At 38.5% G+C, this 24758-nt stretch overlaps 2 protein-coding genes across 2 annotated transcripts; both read left to right on the top strand.

Annotated features, from left to right (window-relative positions):
• Positions 1-348: 348 nt before the first annotated feature.
• LOC106966109 (olfactory receptor 51B2) lies at positions 349-1284 on the top strand. Its single transcript, XM_015062184.2, has one exon. It carries the CDS (start codon positions 349-351, stop codon positions 1282-1284), a length of 936 nt encoding a protein of 311 aa, XP_014917670.1.
• Positions 1285-13946: 12662 nt separating this feature from the next.
• On the top strand, positions 13947-14997 carry LOC106966110 (olfactory receptor 51B4-like). The gene is given in 3 exon segments (XM_015062185.3): positions 13947-14310; positions 14313-14384; positions 14387-14997. Coding segments are annotated over 3 exon segments (927 nt in total). The 5' UTR covers positions 13947-14066.
• Positions 14998-24758: the final 9761 nt, after the last annotated feature.

Here is a 24758-nt window from a genome sequence, read left to right on the forward strand (position 1 = left end):
CCTTTTTTTTAACCTTTATTGCTTCAAACATTTTCTAGCATATACATATGGTGTGGCCTAATGTTTTAAACATTTTTTAATTGAGAAAATGTTAAGCATTAACCTACTATTATATATAAGTTAAGAAAAAAGTAGATTCTTCTCCTTTAGTATAGCCTAGAAATCTCTAGTGCTCTGCTAAGAGAAAATCATTGTAAAAACATATATATACAAATTAATTATCCTAAGTGTAAAGATTGTGATTGGGGCTGCTGTAATATATTCCCATGAGGAGGTAGTGAAAACTAAAAAATCTGGAATTCTGTGTTCATAGCTTCCATAAATTTTCTCTCTAACTGTGGACATACTATGTGGCCCAATATTAGTGCTGCCCCCTTTTTGCTGACTGGCTTCCCAGGTCTGGAAGCTGCTCATCACTGGATCTCCATCCCCTTCTTTGCTGTCTACATCTCTGTGCTTCTTGGCAATGGTACTCTCCTCTACCTCATCAAGGATGACCACAGCCTCCATGAACCCATGTATTATTTCCTTGCCATGCTGGCAGGCACAGATCTGATGGTGACATTGACCACGATGCCAACTGTGATGGGTGTCTTGTGGATGAATCACCGGCAGATGAGCCATGGAGCCTGCTTCTTGCAGGCCTACTTCATTCACTCCCTTTCCATTGTGGAATCTGGTGTCTTGCTTGCCATGGCCTATGACCGATTCATCGCCATCCGCACCCCTCTGAGGTATAACTCCATTCTTACCAATTCCCGGGTGATGAAGGTAGGCCTGGGGGTACTAATGAGGGGCTTTTTATCCCTTGTGCCCCCAATCGTGCCACTCTATTGGTTCCCATATTGCCGTTCCCGTGTTCTTTCCCATGCCTTTTGCCTCCACCAAGATGTCATGAAACTCGCTTGTGCTGATATTACATTTAATCGTGTATATCCAGTTATTCTGGTTGCTTTGACTTTCTTCCTAGATGCTCTGATTATTCTCTTCTCTTATATTTTAATCTTGAAGACAGTTATGGGCATCGCCTCTGGAGAAGAGCGAGCTAAGGCCCTTAACACCTGTGTCTCCCATATTAGCTGTGTTCTGGTCTTTTATATTACTGTGATTGGCCTGACCTTCATCCACAGGTTTGGGAAACATGCACCACGTGTGATCCACATTACCATGAGCTATGTCTACTTTCTCTTTCCTCCATTCATGAACCCCATTATATATAGCATCAAGACCAAGCAAATTCAGAGAAACATCATTTGCCTATTTTCTATGCATAGGAGAGCTTGAGGTTTTATTTCAGAATCTTGGGAACTCCAGGACTCCTGAACCTTTTCATAATTGGAAGGGACCTGAATTTTATACCTAATCTTCTTTTATCAGTGTTAGATGAAATTTTAATTATTACATAAAGCAACAAACTTAGTTGAGCAGGAATGCAATGAATATATATATAAAGAGAGTAATAAAAGTATATATGTATATGTATATACGTATACCTATATATATCTATATATTTATATATCTGTATATCTACATCTGTATCTATATATCTAATCTATATATCTATATCTGTACAGGTATAGATATGGAGAAATAATATAAGGTAGTATAATTTGTAAGTGAAAATTTAGACAAATACTCTAATAGGCAGAGAATATAGGGTAACTCCAATTCTATACCAATAACAAGTACAAGTTGTATTTCAGGCCAGGTCAAATTAAATGTCCAGCCTGGATCAACCATAGCCTATACAAGGAAGGTCTTCATTTGGAGCTCCATTTTGTGGCCTGACACAAAATTGAACTAGACATATGGATTGAGGACCATAGAACTCTACTATACCTCATAATTACTATATTGCAGAGCATGATTTGCTTTTCCAGTGATAATGTGTCATTTATGAAGCTTTGCCCTAGACTCTCCCTGAGTTCATGAATTTACCATTAAATAATTTCATGAAATGATCTGTTTTCTTTTTATCTAGTGTTTTCTTTAAATGCTGGATAAAGGAAAACACTTTTGATCAGTCTGATAATCTTAATATAGTCTGGTATTATAGATTTTGTGTTTTCAATTAGTTTTTTTATTGTTATAAAACACAAAAATTTTTGGTTTGCTGCAGCCATTTGCGAGTCTCATTTTAGACTTGTCAGATCCAAATTTTTTTTTGGCTAATTTTCACTTTTTCTCATTGATTTGTAGGAGTTCATTGTGTATTATCCCCCAATGTTTTATTTATATTATAAATATTTTTCCAGTTTTGTTTGTCTTTCAGGTACATAATTTAAAAGCTTATGTGTAAATAATTCTATAACTTACTTTATCTCTTGAAATATAAGGGCCATACTTCCAGAAGTCTTCCTGTTTCCAGGTTTACTTATATCTGTTCTTATACTTTTACATAATTTATTTTCACAGATCTTATATGAAAGATCTGTGTTTGGAGGAGGGTACAGAATTTAAATCAGTCCTCATTTGTCTGTTTTCACGGGAATAACGGTAATATTGAATTACTTATTTGGCTGATTTTTTAAAGGCATGACTATGGGACAGGAACTTTGCTAAGCAAAACTGATGTAATAGCAACAAAATAGACATCTAAAACGCTTTCACTCCTAGAATTTTTAAACAATTGGAGAGTCAAAATTCAAATAAACCCAAATTGGAAATAAATTTTGTGACTAATAAGAAAGCGCTTTGAAACTGTGGGTCTCAAAAGAGACCACATTCAGGCTTGAGGTCAAAGTAAGTTTCCCTGGGAAAGTAGCCATCAGTTGAGATCTCAAAAAAAAAATGTTAGAAAATGACTAGTGAAAACAGGAGTGAGAATATTCTAAGAAGATGATAGTATGTGTGGAGACTTCTGGTGGGATAGATTATGGAATAAACCAGATTGATAGCATGGCTATTTGAAGAGGGTGATTACTTTGAAGGAAAGTTGAAGATAGAAGAGGAGGCCAGATCTCAAAGCACCTGTTGCCCATAGTGAGGGTTTGAGTAGCTACTCAAAGAGATGTGGAAATCTACTTAAGGAAGTAGCATGATTTCATTGAGGTTTTAAAGTCATCATTGCAGCATTATGTATGAAATGGATTTGACGTAGCAGGAGACAAACAGAAGAACCAACAGGAGGATATTGGAGGAGTTTGAGGAAGAGATAATAGTTCATTTTAAGAAAGTGGAGATGTAAGGTAATGGAATGATATGAGACATATTTGTAATCTACATTTAATAAGATTAATAGGTTTTTTAGAAAAGCAGAAAGAAGGAAGGCTTGGGAGCAAGCAAAGATAACCTTAAGTTCTGTCTTATGCTATCTGAAGAATGGCAGTACCAATGGGAAAGCAAGTTTTGGTTCTGTTACAGTTTATAAATAAGAATAGTAATATGTTTTTTAAAAATCTGGGATTTGGGGAATGAACCCAAATGATGAGGTTGTGATTCAATAAAATGACCAAAGGAAATACGCCAGGCTGTAGGACTGGACTTTTTAAAACAAAACATTAATTAAATAGTCATTCACTGATGTCACATTTAGTACACTGTTCATTTTGCCCAATCATTAAGAGTCATGGTGAAAGCCAGGCATGTGTGAGAATATGCGAGAAACAGACTGAAGCTAATGATGCCAAATGAAGACCTGGTTCCTATCCAGGGAGAAAACAGGACAGACTAGAACTTTCATGGGGATTTTTACTGGAGTGGAGCCAATTCTAACAAAGCAGTGAAAACATACTTCCAGATATGAGATGTACATAAATTATGAGGTGATACAATGGGTTAGAGACAGAAGGTCTGATACAACTTTAAATGTGAAGATGGCATGGAGAACTGAAACCTGGATTACTCTCTGAGCAAATAATGATATATTAGAAAATGAAGTTCTTCCATAATGGTTTATGTAAATTACTGCACAGTTACACCATAGCTTCACAGATTCCCAGCCACCAGTCTCTGAGAAGAAACATGTACAGTTTTAAAAAGGCTACGCTTAATTCTTTCTCTCAAATGAACTTATTAACTGAATCACCCTTTTCAATGTATAAAAGCAAAGTTAACTGTGAAAGGTCCTCACCAGGTGGAACCAAGCACTTCTGAACTGGGCCAAACCAAAGTATTCCAAGGACTCAGCCTGAATACCTGTAACTTGCTACGGTACGAGATAGCCTTGACAACCAATTATGTTCAGCCAAGATTAGTTTTCTGTCACCATCAACAATAAGATTTCTTTCTAAACAACATTTACAAGCATTCTCTTTTGTCTTTAAAAATCCTTGACTTTTGTTCCACTGGAGGGACACTGGGTTGCTGCCCAGATCTGTGCTCCCTGAACTGCAATTCTGAGACCCCACACAAATGCTTGTTTTATGTTAGCTCCACCTCTTTTTGGTGAACTCAAGCCATCTCTAGGATGGGAGACTTTCTACAGCTGTGAACTTCTGTACTTGTGTGTGTGAAACAATGTATACTTGTGTGCGTATAAAACAATGATAAATCTTTTAGTGTTTTATATTATTATTTCTGACCTCAAAACTTGCCTGTTGTAATTGTCTCAATAAATTTAATGAAGTAAGTGTACTGAATTTTTTTTGTGGTTTATATATGGCTTACATGTATTATGATACATCTATCTTATGAAAATTCGCCATTTTACCATTTTTAAGTATACAGTTCTGTGAAATTAATTACATTCACAATGTTGCGCAGCCAACACCACTATTTCCAAAATTTTTCATTATCCCAACAGAAACTCCTCATCCATTCGTTGATAACTCCCCACTCTACCATCCTTCTAGCCCCTGGTAACGTCTAATCTACTTTATGTCTCCATGAATATACCTATCATATAGAGTTCAATGCTATATAATATTTGCCCTTCTGTGTCTGGCTTCTTTTACTTAGCACAATGTTTTCAAGGTTTGCCCATGTCATGGCAGGTACCAGAAATTCATTTATTTTATGGCTGAATGATATTCTGTTCTACATATATTAATATAGTACATTATGTTTATTCACCTGCTGAGGGACGCTGGATTATTTCTGTATTTAAAAAAAAATTCTGGCAGACCTACAGCGTTGTGTATTCCACCCCAACAGCTTCCTTCCTAAACACCCCACCAGGGCAGTCCAGGGGCAGCCCAGTCCCCCGTTGGACACACTGAGTAGCTCACTACCTGGGAAGCCCATAGACCCCTCCACGACCCCTCCCCCACCCCCTGGCTCAGAAACCCCTGTGGGCTCCACCATCTCCCTGATGGTGGGCCACAGGGAAGGCCATCGGGAGAAGTGATCGAGGTTGGAGGAGGATGGGAAGGGTAAGGGGCATGGGTACTCACTTGACCCCGCGAGCAGTGTGAGAGTCCAACCAGGTAGTGGACAAGATGGAGGCAGGGATGGAGGAGAGGGCAGGGGCGCCTGGAAGGAGCAGGCAGAGAGGACCGGGTGCAGAGACGGGAGGATGCGCCCCAGGAGCTCGGGCAGTTAAGATCAGCTCTATAGCCAAGAACACCTGGGGCAGGAAAGGCGTGGATCCTTTCTATCTTTCGGCTGCTACAAATAAAGCTGCAATGGATATTGGACTGTAAGAATCAGTTTGAATATTTGCTTGTACTGATTTTGGATTTATAGCTAGGAATGGAATTGCTAAGGCCATATTATCACTTTAGATTTAATTTTTTGAGGAACTGTCAAACTGTTGTCCTCAGCACTGGCACCATTTTACATTCCCAGCAGCGATGCACAAGGGCTCCGATTTCTCACATCCTCACCAATACTTGTTGTTTTCTGTTATTTTGATTATAGCTGTCTTAGAGGTATGATATGGTATCTCATTGTAGTTTTGATTTGCTTTTTTCCTAATGACTAATCATATTTAACATCTTTTTATAAGCGTATTGACCACCTGTGTATCTTTTTTGGAGAAATGTCTACTGAATTATTTTTAAATCAGATTTTCCAAATGTTCTTTCAAATACTTCTCTAGTCTTGAGTCTAGAGACTCCTTGAACCCCTACTTTGCATTTCATGTTTTCCTGAAGAAGACATAAATCCCTCAAAGATTATTTCATAAAATCATTAGTAAATTACTCATGCTTTCCCTTACTTACGCCCTAAACTTACCTAAACGTGCATCTCCACCTCCTCTCACTTTGAATATTATACTGTCCAAACTCATCCCTTGACTGAGAAAACTAGACAAGCTTCCTGGAAGAAAGATGTTTGCATTTCAGATTATTTAAATACACTTTTCACTTGACTGAGAATGGTGTGGCAAGGCAACATAGAAAAAAGAAAATACAACTATTCCAGAACTAGAAATATAATACCTCCACATTTTATAGGCGCATCGTCAGGAAGAAAGGTTACAACTGGTGATTTCTATGCAACCAATATTGGCTCTGGCCTACTCTGGGTAAAACTCTATCTTGAGAAGATAGGAAAATATGGAGAGGAGTAGAATCCAATCCTTGAAACATGTAAGAAATAGTTTGGGGAAGAAGTTTTCTGTATGGCTATGTAAGAAAACTGTTTTCTTATTTAATTATGAAACTGAATTATTCCTCCACAGTTTCCATGAGTCGTGTGCCCCTGAGTGCCTTGCTTGAGCCATTTATGTATGTCGAATGTAAACCAAACTCCTAAATTTCGTTTAGCGTTTATAAGTGTCTTACTAGAAAATCCCACTCCAGATTGTTCCCATCTTGACTTGATGACCTTGGTGCAGAGGTTTTTATGGCTGAGCAAAGGCTGGCTTTGCAAGTCATGTTTGAAGCACAGAAACTGTGGGAAATCTATGGCTCCTGTGAGCCAGTTACTGTGATATTGTACCCCACTCTGGTAGTTAAATTTTAGGAATAGGCTACCTCTTTTAGAATGTTACAGTTGATCGAAGGAACCCCAGTAAAACTGGCCAAGGCCCTTCAAGTTAAAACACTATTAGTTCTCTCATGCTATGTGAGAAAGATCTCAACCACCTGGCATGGACTTTCAACTTAAAATTTATTCAATCACCTATAACTTATGTCCGAGAAAAATGGAAGACTCAAGCCATAGTGGACCAACATCGTTAGTATGCTTGTTGGGCATACAGTGGCTTGTGTTTATCTGACATTATTTGCTGCTGAAGAGGTTAAAGAAGGCTTCTCACTGTTGGACAAAACAGGGGAAAGATGGAGGAAGAGGATTGTAGGAAGGTGTATTTCTTTGGTGAAGCTGTCCCCAAACTTTGTGTTGGAGATTGAGTACTTAGTTTCAGGTGCTACGATTAGTGCTGAAGAAGAACTTTTTCAAAATGATTTTTTGAGATTACAATTCATTAGCATTGTGTTTAGTTGACACAAATTCTTACTCAGCTTGGGTACAAATAAGATGATGGAGATCGGTTTCCCGGACATCATCCCAACAGCAGGAGCAGTGTTTATTCGTTTTACCTTCCATAATCTAGTCAGATCAGACCTACTGTAACCCCATCTTTCACCATTGTCTCCAGAGGAAAATCACCTTTACAAATCCTCCACACGCTAGATCCTCAGCTCACTGATATGTCTCTTTTCAGCCTTGGCCCTGAACCATTAGGCTCAGTTACCTGGCCCATATGTGAGGCTCTACTCGTGATTTCAATTATGGCTTTATGCCTATACCTATATGGTGACAGTGACAGAGATTATAGAAAGAGAAAGAAAATAAGTTTAATGTGTGGCATAGTATCAGCTGGGTAGAGTGGTTTATTGAAACTAAAACTCTCTTTCATGGGTATTGGTCCGGTCACTTAATTGTGTAGATTATATGAATAGGGAGGCTTACAGACTTAGTGTATTTACACATAACATTTTTCAAAGCAGACTTTCAGTCAGGATGGAAATACAAGTTCTAGAACAGGTGGTTGAAAATTCTTACCTTAAGCCTCACTGATCAAAGAGCTCAGAAGGAAAAAGACACAGACTTCTTGATCCTGTCATGTTATGCATTTTTTTCTGTAGTTTGGTTGATATAAAAATTGAAGATACATAAATGATAACCAATAAAGGAAAGGAGATATCATGATTTGACATGCTGGAGTAAGGGACTGAATCTAAAACTCTTTATCTTATTTCAAATAAGAGTAAAAACTCTATAATTTGGCCATAAAACTTAATGCTTGATAACATGATTTGGCATTCATTCACTAGACTAATACTTAACTGAGCACCAACCGTGCTCATCTCTCTGGTATGCACTGAAAATGCAAATCCTTTAAAAATCTTTCAGAGATTTTATGGGCACCTCGATGGTTTAGTCCATTAAATGTCTGACACTTGGTTTACACTCAGATCGTGATCTCATGGTTTGTGAGTTTGAGCCCCACATAAGGCTCTGCACTGACAGTGCAGAACCTGCTTGGGATTCTGTCTCTCTCCCTCTATCTCTGCCCCTCCCGCATTCTTTCTCTCTCTCAAAAATAAATAAATAACTTAAAAAATATCTTTCAGAGATTTTAGTTTATTATGGGTGCAATATGGATTGATTTGATAATAAAGTTATTAAAAAGTCACAACCCTTTAACTATAATTCTGAAACCAAAAGGTTCTAGAAAATTAATTATGAAATGTATTTATTGGCAATATCAGATATGACCTAAAATCACAATGTGGTCAAATCTGACCTGAACACATGAGAGGTTATTTAGTCTTTCTTTACTCTCTTAATATAAGCAGGTGGTAGTTTATAGGGTGTTACAAAGTACAACCTGTGGGAAGGACATATATATTATATAGAATATGCATTTTATTACTTTTTTAAAACTGGAAGGCTGAATTCTGTTATGTGTTATGAGGTTTATGTGTCAACACCTGGATTATGATGTCTAATTAGGAGCAGGATGATTGGAAATAAATCAGGACTAGGAGCCATTATGTGGTAAATGGTTAACATACTAGTGGGTGTTTAGCCATCAAGAAAAAAGTCTCAGAAATACTAATGTAGATGTGGAAGGGAAGGAAAAATTCTTCCTTTACCCTTCTTCTTCCAGCTAGACTAAGAATTAAATTGACATCCCACAGGCTAATAGAAAAAAAACAGAGCTTTATTAAATTCACACAGAGACCCAATAATGAAATTTAAACCTAAAGAAATGACTGAGGAAAGGCAGTTTTTATACATTTTATACAAAGACAATAAATTGTTAGAAACTGATAGAATAAAGGAAACAGATGCTTTAATTAAACTATGGAATCATAAGCAGAATTTGGGCTGAAATAGTAGATTAGAAAAAAGAAACTGTGTTTCTACAGCTTTCTCCACCTTAGAGTTCTATCTCTATCTCTAGTGATAAGGATGTGTATTTTCTTCTTAGTATAGGGACAGTATTTTTTCCCGGGGGAGTTTCATTTTCTGCTCTCAGGGACACAGAGGAGGGTCTGAGTGTCCTTGCACTGGCTGTTTCTTAAATAACTTTATTTAAAATAATCGCAATGCCAAAATGGTGCATTTGGGGGCAGTCTGCCCTGGGCCCCTACGGTGTATTTACAGCATTTAGAGAGAATATATGAATATGTTTGCTTAGATCTGATCAGTCAGATTGTGGAGATCAGGACTAGAAATAAGGGGTAGATATTTCAGAAAAGTGGATTTACATTTCATATATAAATATATATCATATAAAATACATAAGTAAATAATAATAAATAAATACATATATTTATTTCTATATAATTATTTCCATTACAATCATGGAAACAACAAATAAATGTCTAATGAAATTATTAGATGTTAGCTCAAGGATTTGGTAAAAAGGTGGATTGGATGGCCTTTTCAGATTGTTATTTCTAAAAACATTATGCTGTGTAACAATATAATTCATGAACAGTTTAAAAAGAGAGGAATGGAATGTTGTTCCCCAAATGCCAACATTTAAGAAGAACCAGGGGCCAATCCTTCTATTCAGGGACCCATAGAACACTTGAGAGTGACTTAGATAGGCCGTGCTTCATCTGGCATTGGAGACAGTGATTCTCTTAAGAGAGTTTCCATCCAGAGAGGAAATGGAGTGCACTGGGAACAACATCCGTGGCCCAGAACTTTCTCAGATTAGTAAAGAAAAGAGGATTATTTGGTATTCCCAAATGGACATGGAAATGAGCTAGAATGTCTCCCATGGGAGTTGATTCTTTAACAAATGTATCTCTCCTTGGGACTCTGAATACACACTGAGGAAGCAGCCACAAACCCCTCCTCAATGGTGCTCAGGACCCATAAAGTCAAAGCTGTGGCTCAGGTGAGGAAGCACAGGGATTCAAACACAGCAGGGATGCTTTAAAAGTATCTCTTCTACCTGGCTTATGCAGTTCTGTAAAGAACAAGAAAGCATTTAATTTTCATTGTTTTCATTGTTGTTAATGAAATGAAAAATTAACGAGAGGGGATACCTTATGGAAAGACAGTCTTGGACGGGAGAACTACCGTTTATAGTCAACGGATGTCAGTTGAGGATTTGAGGTTGGAGGTCAGATAAATCTGAGTTTGAATTCCTATATGTCACATATTAATTGTATGACCTTAGACAAATTATTTAACCTCGTGAAGGCCTGGTGCTCTCATCCAAAGAATGTAAAAAATATATTTTTTTACTTTCTGTTTATTTACTTTCCATTTCACAGTCATTAGGCATTGATTCCTACCATTCTACTGAAATTGTTAAGAACATCAAGGGCCTATTTGTCAAAAACAATGGGTATTTTCCATTTTTATCTTACCTGGAAATTCTATGACATTTTGCACTATTAAACTACAGCACTACTTACTTCTATAGAATTTCTTTTTTACTGGCTTTTATAATTACAGATCACCTTTATTGTCCTCTTATATATCTGCTTACTTCTTTGTCCATATCCTTTGAGATCTTCTTTTTTATTTTATCCTAAAATGGAGGCTTTTCTAGGTTCACAACTTTTCTCTCCATATCTATTTTCATATAGTAATTCATACCTCAGGTAAGATTTAAACAATCACTTAAAATCTAAAACCTTTCTGAGTGCTGTCTCCACCCCATGGCTTCCCATTATAAGTATAGTAATATACTATATACACTGTGTATAATATACTATGTATATATGTGTGTGTATATGTGACACATATACATATATATAAGCACATAACATATATGTATGCACAAATTCTCAGGCAATAGTTGAGTGTGAAGAAATGGAATCAGGAGACACTGATTGTATGGGGTGCTTGCAGATTATCCAGAAGGAAAGGGAAGATTTTCCTGATTGGTCAATGTGATCCTAATGTGCTCTCTTCTTTCCCTTCTCAAAAGGTCTTTATAGTTCGTTTCTGGAACAGTTCCCAGCCCCTTGTCAGTATGGCAAGCTGAAGACACTGAGTGATATATCTGTGTGACCCTTGGAAACTGCTGAGGACTCAGGATTAGCTGCTTTCAGAGCAACAATCCAAAGAAGACCTTCAGAGTGGGGTGAGGAGACAGTGAACCCCAGCCATCTCTGCGTTCCTGATTGTAGGCTCACCTGATGGTGATGAGAATTTCCACTGAAGTTACCACTGGCACTAACGTCATATAGCGCATATCAAGAGAATCCTTTAACTGGACAGCTCTCCTCCTGGAATATTTGGGAGATGTGGATGGTTCCTGGCACTGCGAAATTTGCCATAATTAAATGCCATTGTGGCTGCCACTAGGGAGTACAGATAATGAATAAGGTACACTTCTAAACTGGGTTAATAAAAAATATTAGTAAATTGTAATAGTCATTTACAAAGGGATTACCACACAGGTTTGGAACCTAAAGCCTGCTGAGCCCAAATTCCAAAAACCCACTCAAAATCCAAACTCAGACTTTTACAACACCATACATTTTAAACAACTTTGAATTTTCTCCTGCTTCCTCCCTCTGGTCCACTCTCTAGGTGACAGCTGGTCCAAAGAGGTCGTTTGTCCCTATACCATACAATAAGTTGTACCATTTATCCAGTGTCTATCTCCCCATTATTAGAAAGGCAGTGCTGGAAGGTTAAGGGTATATGGCTGGTAGGAATTATGATTTATAATGATATACACACTCATCCTGTGTGGAGGTAGATAAGTGCAAAGTGAGCCCCACATCGGTTATAGTTCAATGGATCAAGTTATTAAGCAATCTTATCAGTATTCACATTAACAGAGTACCTGCCACTTTGGTGCCCAGATTAACCTTTCTGTCACTGACAGTATCCCCCAGATGGGATGGTCACTTCCACAGCACATTCATCTTTTCTTTATTTGTCTCCCTCCACCATCCACTGCTCATTATCACAGATATTATTTTTTATTTTTTTAATGTTTATTTATTTTTGACAGAGAGAGAGAGAGGCAGAGTGTGAGTGAGGGAGGGGCAGAGAGAGAAAGACACACACAGAATGTGAAGCAGGCTCCAGGCTCTGAGCTGTCAGCACAGAGCCCAAAGCGGGACTCCAACACTCCAACTCATGAACCGCGAAGTCAGATGCTCAACAACCGACTGAGCGACCCAGGTTCCCCAGTCACAGATATCACCATGTGCCAAATTCTAAAAAAAAAAAAAATCTGTTCTTGTTTTTATAGGTTTTTGTGAAATGGAGGTAGTCCAAACATCACTGTCACCTCATTCTTCCTCAATTCCTCTTTAGAGCTATCCGTGATGATGTTTATAAGAGAAAACAATATTTAAAAAGATCCTGGACACATATTGATTCAATTGATTTGGGAGAAACTTATGTTTCTCTTGTGGTTCTCTTTAATCGTTTTTTTAAATGTTTGTTTGTTTGTTTGTTTATTTATTTATTTATTTATTTATTGAGAGAGAGAGAGTGAGCGTGAGCAGGGCAGAGAGAGAAGGAGACAGAGGATCTGAACCAGGCTCTGTGCTGTTAGCCGGGCCTGAACTTATGAACTGTGAGATCATGACCTGGGCCTAAATCAGATGCTTAACTGACTGAGCCACCCAGGTGCCCCTTCTTTAATCATGATAGTAATCAACTGGTCACAGAATTTCTCGGTTTTATGCAAACAAATCTAACTTGATTTGATAAGAGTATAATTATAAATAAATTATAAAAATATTTCAAAGTTCCCTATAGAAGCCCATTCTTAATTTTTCCAGACATGGCTTTCTAGATTCACAAATATCAGGTCTATCTGATTTTCTTCACCAGCATTATAGTCCTCATCCCTTTCCTCTGAGAGCCCCTATCTTCCTCCTAGAACTGGCTGTGTAAAGTTGGATTCAACCATTAACTTCTGATACTGCTTTTGCCTTTCGAATACTCATGCTTTTTTTTTTTTTTTTAATCTGTGGCTCAGTAAAAGTATTAGGCTTCTGGTTTCTGAAGAGGCCTTTGTTCCAGGACCCCGTCTTCTCACTTCCTTTGGGAATTCTCAGCTCCTGTCTCTTCCTATTTTAAAGTTTGTCCCTGGTGTTGCAGGCATCAGATCCTTGGCAGCACTGAAAATTTCCCGAGTTCCATCCGCTGAGCAATTCCGCTCTTCTAGGCTGAGTTTACCACTTGTGCCTACTTGTTCAGATTCTCTAGACCCCTACATGAGTCATCTTGTTCACAGTCCATTTGAGATGGTGATATTGATGACTATGTTTCCCAAACATTCCATGGCAATAGACTCATTTCCATTAATTAACTATTTTTCTCAGTGATTAATCAGTGAGCCAAACAGATAGTTGGTTTCAAGAGAAAAAAATCTGAACTGGCCCAAACTGGAAATAAATACATAAAGCGTCTACATTAAAGAAATATAAGGAGGAATGAAAAAGCAAAGAGAAGAAAAATAGAGCCCAAGGGAATGATCTGGGGGACTCAGAGTAAAAAGTGTAATGCAAGGAATACAAATTGGATTCTGAAGAGTAAATTGTTAATGTTCTTAATACGATCAGCATTATTGTTATTTCCTGTTCTAGGCAAAGGTCTTGTGAATTAAACTTGTAAGGTTTGAGGTGAAAAATGGCCTGATGTTGTGCTACAGAAAGATGGAGAGAAAGAAAGAATACTGCCTTTTTAGAGGTCATAACTCCTGAGAAGTTTCTTCACTTGAAAACCCTGCCATGTGGTCCAACAACAATGCTGCTCCCTTCTTGCTGACTGGCTTCCTGGGCTCAGAGGCAATTCAGCACTGGATCTCTATTCCCTTCTTTGTCATCTACCTCTCCATCCTTTTGGTCAATGGCACACTTCTCTTTCTCATTTGGAATGACTCCAGTCTTCATGAGCCCACGTACTACTTCCTAGCTATGCTGGCAGGTGCAGACCTTGGGATGACACTAACCACAGTGCCCACAGTCCTGGGTGTCCAATTTTCCAGAGGGAAATTTCCCAGGGTGACTGTTTCACTCAGTCTTACTTCATTCACACCCTGTCCATTGTGGATCCGGTGACTTGCTTGCCATGGCCTATGACCGATTCATCGCCATCCGCACCCCTCTGAGGTATAACTCCATTCTTACCAATTCCCGGGTGATGAAGGTAGGCCTGGGGGTACTAATGAGGGGCTTTTTATCCCTTGTGCCCCCAATCGTGCCACTCTATTGGTTCCCATATTGCCGTTCACGTGTTCTTTCCCATGCCTTTTGCCTCCACCAAGATGTCATGAAACTCGCTTGTGCTGATGTTACATTTAATCGTGTATATCCAGTTATTCTGGTTGCTTTGACTTTCTTCCTAGATGCTCTGATTATTCTCTTCTCTTATATTTTAATCTTGAAGACAGTTATGGGCATCGCCTCTGGAGAAGAGCGAGCTAAGGCCCTTAACACCTGTGTCTCCCATATTAGCTGTGTTCTGGTCTTTTATATTACTGTGATTGGCCTGACCTTCATCCACAGGTTTGGGAAACATGCACCACGTGTGATCCACATTACTATGAGCTATGTCTACTTTCTCTTTCCTCCATTCATGAACCCCATTATATATAGCATCAAGACCAAGCAAATTCAGAGAAACATCATTCGCCTATTTTCTGTGCACAGAAGGGCTTGAGCTTGTATTTCAGAATCTTGAGATCTCTGGGATTTTTTTCGTCTTCCATTATTGGAAGAGAAGTGATTTTATACTCCATCTCTTTTTTTCAGAGTTAGATGAGATTTTACTTATCATATAAAGCTACAAGTTGACTTGAGTAGATATATATTCTAATATTTCACCTGTATTAGAATATATATTTTAGACTAGAATATGTATAGAATGTTTTATTGGAATATATATAATATATGTATTAGAATGTATATTGGAATAGAATGTATAGAATATTTTATTAGAAGATATAATATATATTGAAGAGAAAATTCTGGTGATTTGGGGGGGAAAGGGCTATAGGAAACAGGTGAGATGAGGCATTCCAGATCCTGTAAGTGAAGGGAGAATAAGTAGTACTTCAGAAAATGTCAGATGAGGGACAAAACAGCCTGGATCAAAGACAGTTCATCTGAATGAAGACGTGCAGCTGATAGTACATTCTGTGTGTTATGTAAAGGATAATTAGAGCGATATATCATTTCCCCATCTCTGTGTTTTGAATCTAACTCTGTTGGAAATCATGTTGCTCTGAAAGTAAACACATTTTGGTAAGGAAAACTAGCAAACGTACAGAACTCTAGAAAGCTTACCCTGAACCCTCAGTTTCCTTCAGTATATCAGGAGATTTTATTATTGAATGGAAACTGATACAGATTAAAAGTCTAATCACAACCAATATCCTATCAGCCAGCTGAAGCCAGATCCCCTAGCACCCCGTGTTCTCTGCCCATGGCTGCTGAACACCAAAAAATTGCTGAACACAATTTTTTTTTCTTTTTTGGCTTTATCCTTTACTTACTAATATTTTTCTTCTATAAAAATTGAGTATAGACTTAAGAATCTCCTGTTTCCATCTCCCTTTGCTTAAAAGAACTCAGGGCTTTTTCACTTCATGAACTTTTCCTGTTGATAATCAAGTCTGAAAGCCTGGCAAAAGTAATGGTAGCACTGATGGAGAAGTTTTTTCTTTCAATTTCTCAAAATCTTGTAAGGTTTTATGCTGTTCATTTTGGTGAGCCATCATGTACTGTCTGTTGTTTATGTTATAGGTAATAATGCTTGTGACCTAGGGGTGCCTGGGTGGCTCAGTGGGTTGAGCGTCCGACTTCAGATCAGGTCTCACAGCTTGTGAGTTTGAGCCCCACATCAGCTCTGTGCTAACAGCTCAGAGCCCGGATCCTGCTTTGGATTCTGTCTCCCTCTTTTTCTCTGCCCCTCCCTCACTTGTGCTCTGTCTCTGTCTCTCTCTCTCTTTTTCAAAAATAAATAAACCTTACGAAGATTAAAATAATAATAATAATACTAGTGACCTAAATATTTATACATTCTGAAGGCTTCTGGTTTTTCTTAAGTTGGTTCTTCTAGTTGGATCTCCTCCCAACACCCTATTTTCTTATTGAAACTTTATGTACCAGGAACCTAGGAAATAATCAGTGCAGTCTAGATTCTGTCTGCCTCACCTAAGAAACTTTCTATACTGATGCCATATCCAGGGAGAGGAGTAAGCACTCTAAGAATATTCCAGGAACTTCATTCAACATGGAAAAACCTCGTCTGTCATTTTCACTAGAAGAAGCCTGTATCAATTGCCTCCACTCTTACACTTTCCTCATCTTTTTCGTAAATGCAGTATATCTGGAGATGCATTTTTTAGTAATGAAGAACCAGAGGATATCCAATGTGAAAAATACCATTATACTTACTGTACTGTTTATAATTCTTTATAAGAAACAAAAATTGCAAGTTACAGAAATTGACCCAACTCTCTTAAGTTAATAGAGGGAATTTATTGAAAGAATATTGGGGTGACATTCAGTATTCAGCAAGGGCAGTAATTCTGTTTCCCCATCGGCTTGTGAGCTTCCTGAGGATGACTGCCTGCCCTTCTGTAAACCTCCAAAACTCTTAATGCAGCTCTTCAGAAAATGATAAACAGTCTTATTTGCATGGTGTGGCTGGGGCTGCTGTATTTAATCTACTGCAGACATCAGTGTGTCAGTCACAGCAAATACCCTGTTTCAGGTGTTATTCTAAGAGTTTTACATGAATCAGTTTGTGGCATATTCATGAAGGGACAAAGCAATCTAAGCAACACACAGCTTTCAAACATCCTCTTTAGGGACACAGAATTCAACACTTATTTAACAATTTCGATTCACGAATAAAAGGTGAGGGTTTTAGACACTTAATTTAACATAATAATGAAGATGTAGTTTTCTTTACCTCTTTTTTCTTGCCTGAAATCTGAAAAATATTTTTTCACTCTGATATTTTCAAACATTTTACTAAACCTCTAAAATCTCCTTTTTCTGGGTCTTGTCTTTTTCCCCTTCCTTCATGGGTGGTTTGTGGGCACAGGCATTACCCTGCACACAAGTGTGGGAGGGTGGAAGGGGGAGGTTTCTAGACACACTCTGTAGCCACGTGATCCTCTCCAGGCCTCACTTCAGTCTTATTTGCTCCATTTTTAAAACACAGGTATTATTGGACCTGTTTTTCTTTTGGAGTCTTAATTAGCAGACTGAAAAATTGAGCTGTTGAGGGTGCAGAACTGTGAACACCCCAAAAGTCACTTTCTCACACTACCTCGTAGAGTTATACATTCCACCCACAATCACTAATCTGTTTCCTATCACCGCTGTTTTGTCTTTTCAAGAATGTCATGTAACAGAAATCATACAGTGTGTGTGTAACTTTTTGAGATTAGTTTCCTTCACTTAGCATAATGCCTTTGAGATTCATGTAAATTGTGGTTATCAACAGTTCCTTTTTCTTTAACCGTTGAGTAGTGGCTCTCATATGGATATTCCATTACTTGGATGCTCTTCTGGCATTTCCTAATAATTTTCAGTTGTTGGTATTAGCCTCCAGTTATGTTCCACTCTGACCATCCTTTCTCATGTCCGTTCCTAAGACATTTTGCTCACATAAAACTCTATCACATCTAAAGATTAAATGCCAGATCTCCCTATCTTGCCATCTCTCTTACTCATGCACCTATAGAAATCACATATGCCTTGGTATCTCCATATTATGTCTGTCATTCTCCTTTCTCTATTTATTCTCTGTGCATGTTGTGAGTGTTCCCTCATGAGACATCTTCCCCAACCAGTCCCTTTATCTGACTTCTTGCTGATTCCCCTTGCTTCATTCATTGGCGCTCCCTCCTCTGATAGTTCACTCAATCCTCTTAGCATCATTATCAAATGCTATCACTACTGAACAGCTGGATCCAAAAAGTATTGTTGACAGATGGGCCAGGGAACGAAACTAGCAAAATGAGTTATAGTAGGGATAATAACAGGTACTACATTTAAGATTAAGGTTCAACTCTATAAGTGGGAGATGCAGGTATTTTTTCTAAAGTGGCTTGAGAGCTTAGATGTAGAACTGGGATGCTGCAAGGAATACAAAGAAGATAATAAAATCAATTATGTATTCAGATCTTATTATTATTGCTACTTGATGCCGTGAGAGCTTCACACTCCTTATGAGAATTCTTTGAGTTACTTTTCATTATAACTCCTAACTGTCCAATGAAGAGACTGAGACATAGACATATTCTCTATGTAGGTTGAGTGTAGTATCCAAAAATCACACAATGTGGAATTTAATCAGATATATCCATACAAACAGATTTGGTGGTCCAAGTGAGGGAAAAGTTTCCATACTTCATGTTCTCATCAGATGAAAACAAATAGAATATTCAGCCCATCAGTCATGCCTTACATGGGACCCGCATATCTGCTAAAGACTTGGAAGAGGGGTAGAGAACCCAAGCTATCACATGCGAGATGAATGAGGGTGGGTCACCCTAAGAGAAAGGAGAAGGAGGTTGGCAAAGCTACATTCACAAGAGTATATGTAAAATCCACATTATGCTTCTGTGTGTCAATGGGCTATATTTATGAATAATATGTGTAAGAAAGTGGGCTGTTTGCTTGTAAGTGCTTCAGTGTGCCTACAGGTGCTACAACTTTGACCTGGTCAGTATCTATACCTCCCCACCATGCCTGGATATCTCTTTACTTTCTTAAATCCCAAAGACAAGTGTGTATCATAGTAAATATCTAATAAATATCTGAGGAATCATTTGATATTTGTCCATTCACCAAAAATTATCAAGTGCCTAATATGTACCAGGTCTTACAGTGAGTACGAGAGAAATAAAGGTGAATAAAATATAATCCTTAATTTATTCATTTTTTTAATTTTCAAAAATGTTTTATTTATTTATTTTTAGAGAGAGAGAGTGAGCGAGAAGGGGAGGGCAGAGAGAGAGAGAGGGAGAGAGAATCCCAAGGAGGATCTATGCTCAGAGCAGAGCTTGAAATGGGGCTCAACCCCACTATCCTGAGGTCATGATCTGAGCCAAAATCAAGAGTTGGACACTTAACCCACTGAGCCACCTGGGCATCCCAAATATAATCCTTAATTTAAAGAGCTGTGTGGTCTCATTAGGGAGAAAGACACACAAACACAGAATTTATATATGTGGAAATGAGCTCTAAGGAAATGCAGCATATTTACCAGGAGGCTTTGGGATCACAGGAAAGATGATCAGCTCACATGGCGAGGAGCAGACAAGAGAGAGCTAACTGATATGAAGTTACCTTAAAGTAGAAAATGTGCCAGGAATTCCCTTTCCATATGTCTTCATGATGTTCTCATGATGGAAGAGATGAATGCAACAAATCAATTTTAATAAGTAATATTCATGCCTAATGAATAATAGTGATGTTAAGTGTTTTAACTGAAATCTGACTTTGCATGCTGAGATGCAGCTGTTAGCCCGTTGTTAAATATGAATTGAGGTAGGAATCTATACACAGAGAAAATGTAAAGAAGAAAAGAGAATAAGGATGACAAAGACCTTATAATCACAAATAGAAATTTAAAAGGGATTAAAAAATATGTTTAGGAAAACTTAGATAGGTAGATAACGTATGGGTATGAAAGTGCTGTTGGGAGGAAAAAGTAAATCTCTATAATCAGAGGTTCTGTATATAAAATAAAGTCTGTTGTGTTAGATTATAAGGAGGTAAACTTTTAGATAAGTATAGGAAAGACATTTTTAACAATCAGAGTTGCATAATAATGGGACAGGTTACGTCTTATATTACCCACCACTATGAAGGCCCCAGCGGAAGCTGGAAAATATTTACTACCATATTACGTATCTGGGCACCATATAGAAGATTGTACAAAGCCTCTAAATTTTTTATGAATTCTAACACTCTCAAATTATTCATCACCTAACTTACCTCTAAATATTTTTGATACAAAGGCTTACATCATACTCCGGTCAAAAATCTCTATACATTACTGAAAATTTCCCATTTATAATTTTGTTCTTGCTGCTTCTATTAGGAAATAGCCCCTGGTTATGATCTACCTGATAAAAATCACATCCCTTTCCAAAGTGATCATTATATAGAGTACTTATCCATGAAAATGAGGACCTAGTCTTCTAAGCACTTTTAGACTAACTATATTTTAGTATTTGTGGGAAGGAGAGAGGTTTGTCTCATGTCCACAGATGAAGGAACCAGAAGAGCAGTGCGTCTGTCCGTGGCTCCTGGTTCCCACAAGCTCTGAGTCAGAGCTCTCCTTGGCATGCTACTGGTCACTGAATACATGTAGGACAAATGGCTTCTCTGGAACGAAAGTGTTATTTCTGCCATGTTGCTCTCTAGAAGGGACTAATCTCTCTCCCTTTTCAGCAAAACACCCATGTTTAGCCCTTGACGATATAATCTCATTCTTTGATTCCCACCCCCATCCACATGTGATCTTCATGTCCTTGCTTCAGATCCCATCTCCTCAACATACACACAAGAATAACTCAAAGGTAATACTACTTAACACTGTGGATCACAGTAGTAACAATACAATTATTGTGGCTGACAGGACGCCCAAGGCACTGCTCCTACATTAACTCATTCACTATTCACAATGACTCTGTGGGTCAGGATCTGTAGTAACCACATTTCTACAGACGAGGAGACTGATGCACAGAGACACAAAGTGTTGTCCCAAGGTCAAGGAGCTAGTGAATAGCAGAGGGGAAAATTCAACTCAGGTTCTTAGGCTCCAGAATATGTGCTCTTAACTATTATACAAATAATAATTCCTGCAAAACATTTTTCAAAGCCTCAGTTATTTGTTCTGGAATAAGATCCACTTTGAGGTGAGAGAAGCTAGATTTAGCCAATATTATGGAGTTTGGTGATCTTTTGGCACGCCAGGTCTTATCCTCCCTGTTTATGCATAATACATACGTGCATTCTTATGCCTTTGATTTTACCATCAATATTCCTATTGCTTTTGGACGTGTGAGTCCACTTATGACTGAAATGGTGGAAACAGTACAGATCACTGGAAGCTATGTGCTCCTCTGTCTTTTCCACCAGCCCTTGCTATTGGCCATGTGGCTGGTCCTGGAATGTGAAGATGGTAATACATTCCTGGCCAAGCCAGGGGTGTCTTCTCATCGTGCTCTCCATTCTTCCATGTGGCAAAAAGGATTCTGGGATGGTGAATCCAAATGCTGGAAAGAGCTTGCATTTCTGTGCCCCTGCTTGGAGGTGAGCACCCAGTAGAACTAACAGATAATTCACATGTGACTGTGATGTGAGCCATAAATAAACCTGAATTGTATGAAAGACTGCCTAAAATGAGTGAGGCAAGTCATATTTCTGATGTACCTTTGTACTTGTGGCTTATTTACTTGCTTCTAGTTTCTGTTACATGCCATTTCAAATTCTCACTTCATGGGCTGAGATAAAATGACCATCAGTTCCAGACCTCCAAAAATGATAAATATTTTCATAGTTCACTCTCCCATATTTGCCCATTTCCTCAAGTTCTCCTAGATTGATCATCCTTCATGAATTGTAAAGAATCGCCAAATGTTTCCTAAATCCATTATTGCATCATTATGCATCTGTCATTTTAGCTATAACCCAGATTTCCAAGTGGATTTAAGACAAAAGATGTTAGCCTCTGCTAACATGACATAGCCTCTGCCAGCATGCCTGTGATGACTAACATCAACAATCTTCTACTTCATCCTCACAGCCTCCCTAGTCCTCCCCACCAGGGTCTCTATCCTTTCTGTTATCTCCACGCTGTCCCCGTGGGCAGCATTGCCATCCTGGCCAACATCAGGACAGAACCCTTGCTTGATGAGCCCATGCTCCTCCCCATGTTGGCTCAGATGGTCTTTACCTTCCTACATCCTTCCCACTGTCATGGGGAGCCTGTGTTGCAATGCCTCAGAGTTTAACTTTTAAGCTTATGTTCAAGTATCCTTCCACTTTAGATTGTCTTTATGAAATCGTCTCCACTGATGGTCCAGTCCTCTGACTGCCATGTGGCTGTCTCCTACTATGTGTGTTATGCCTCTGCCTTTATTCACAGAGTCGTCAGCAGTGTTGGCATCACCCCCACTTGTTGTTGGGTGCCGAATGTCTTTATATCATTCTCATCGAATGACTTTTCATGTCTTGCCCCCACCATTTCTCTCATCCTTCTTGCCTCCAGCCTGACATGACCTACTGCACCTGTACTTTTGTCTGGACTAATAACTGGTATGGCTTTATGCTAGTGTGGCTTATTGTAATATGGGACCCATTGTCCATTATCTGTTCCCATGCACTGATCTGGAAAAGCAACCAATCATTTCACTCTCTGTGGAAAATATCGGTAAACTTTCAAGTTCACTCTTTGAAAGCCATTTCAGCATACCCCAGTGAGCACCAGTGCACCTTCTCGGATTTAATGTCTCACGGCCTGGTGGTCCACACTTGCCGTAGAATCTGAGTGATTACTGTGAAGATTGAGAATGTCACTGGTAATCACAATGAGAAAAAAGGGATAACTTCAATGAAAATATTGTTTTTCTTGTACTAACGTATTCCCTAACGTATCTGGAAGAACTCTGTGGAAAAGAAGGCTGCACCTGTTACTTTGACCACTAGAGGGAAGGAGACACCCATGAAGTGAATATGCCAAGATGAGTGGAGCATCACTTGAGAAAGTATTGAAGGGGTCTCTTGATTGAAGGTGGGAGCCCCCACCTTGCGGAGATGGGACATCTGGGTACCCCTCCCACTTCCCCTTTTCCCCAGTTGTATCTCCTGAGAAAAATGTCAACACTTCATTCCCCATACCAAATAATAAAGCAAAGGATAGTAAAATCAGCTTGGATTCTCAAAATGTCACAGTCTTTCAAAATGATTTTAGATATTAGTCTGTCTGTCTTTATCCTAGCATTGCAGAAAGAGTAATAATGTAATGGAAATAGCTTTTTCATGAGATAAAGAAACAAATATTAAATCTCTTTCCCCACCCCTCCACCCCTTCTCCCTTTCCTTCACTCCCTGCCTCCAACCCACGACCTTCCTCCCCCATATCAGAAATATTTTCTGGAAGGATTCACACCAGACAGCTAAAGCTGGTTACCTTTAGGGGAAAGTAATGATATTAAGAAGAAAGGGTTGCATGAGACCTTTTAATTCTTAGTTTATATGTATTTGTATTGTTAGAGTATTCTATAATACAAATAAAATTATATTCTAGCTATATAATATTCAGATATTTCCTTATATAATATGACTTATACTTTACTCACCTGGAAAAGGGGGATAAATACTTGCTGTATAGTGTATTAATGATTAAATAAGATACTGTGTTTAAAACCCAGTGTCAGACTGACACCCAGAAGTACTTAAAAATATTTATTAAAAAATGACATTTAAGGGATGTCTGGGTGGCTCAGTCGGTTAACCATCCAACTTTTGTTTTGTTTTTTTTCCAATATATGAAATTTATTGTCAAATTGGTTTCCATACAACACCCAGTGCTCATCCCAAAAAGTGCCCTCCTCAATACCCATCCCCCACCCTCTCCTCCCTCCCTCCCCCCATCAACCCTCAGTTGGTTCTCAGTTTTTAAGAGTCTCTTATGCTTTGGCTCTCTCCCACTCTAACTTATTTTTTTTTCCTTCCCCTCCTCCATGGGTTTCTGTTAGGTTTCTCAGGATCCACATAAGAGTGAAAACATAAGGTATCTGTCTTTCTCTGTATGGCTTATTTCACTTAGCATCACACTCTCCAGTTCCATCCACGTTGCTGCAAAGGGCCATATTTCATTCCTTCTCATTGCCACGTAGTACTCCATTGTGTATATAAACCACAATTGCTTTATCCATTCATCAGTTGATTGGCATTTAGGTTCTTTCCATAATTTGGCTATTGTTGAGAGTGCTGCTATAAACATTGGGGTACAAGTGCCCCTATGCATCAGTACTTCTGTATCCCTTGGGTAAATTCCTAGCAGTGCTATTGCTGGGTCATAGGGTAGATCTATTTTTAATTTTTTGAGGAAACTCCACACTGTTTTCCAGAGTGGCTGCACCAGTTTGCATTCCCACCAACAGTGCAAGAGAGTTCCCGTTTCTCCACATCCTCGCCAGCATCTATAGTCTCCTGATTTGTTCATTTTGGCCACTCTGACTGGCATGAGGTGATGTCTCAGTGTGGTTTCGATTTGTATTTCCCTGATGAGGAGTGACGTTGAGCATCTTTTCATGTGCCTGTTGGCCATCCGGATGTCTTCTTTAGAGAAGTGTCTATTCATGTTTTCTGCCCATTTCTTCCCTGGATTATTTGTTTTTCGGTTGTGGAGTTTGGTGAGCTCTTTATAGATTTTGGATACTAGCT

This window comes from Acinonyx jubatus, chromosome D1 (assembly GCF_027475565.1).
Source record: "Acinonyx jubatus isolate Ajub_Pintada_27869175 chromosome D1, VMU_Ajub_asm_v1.0, whole genome shotgun sequence".
In the NCBI taxonomy this organism is placed as follows: Eukaryota; Metazoa; Chordata; class Mammalia; order Carnivora; family Felidae; genus Acinonyx; species Acinonyx jubatus.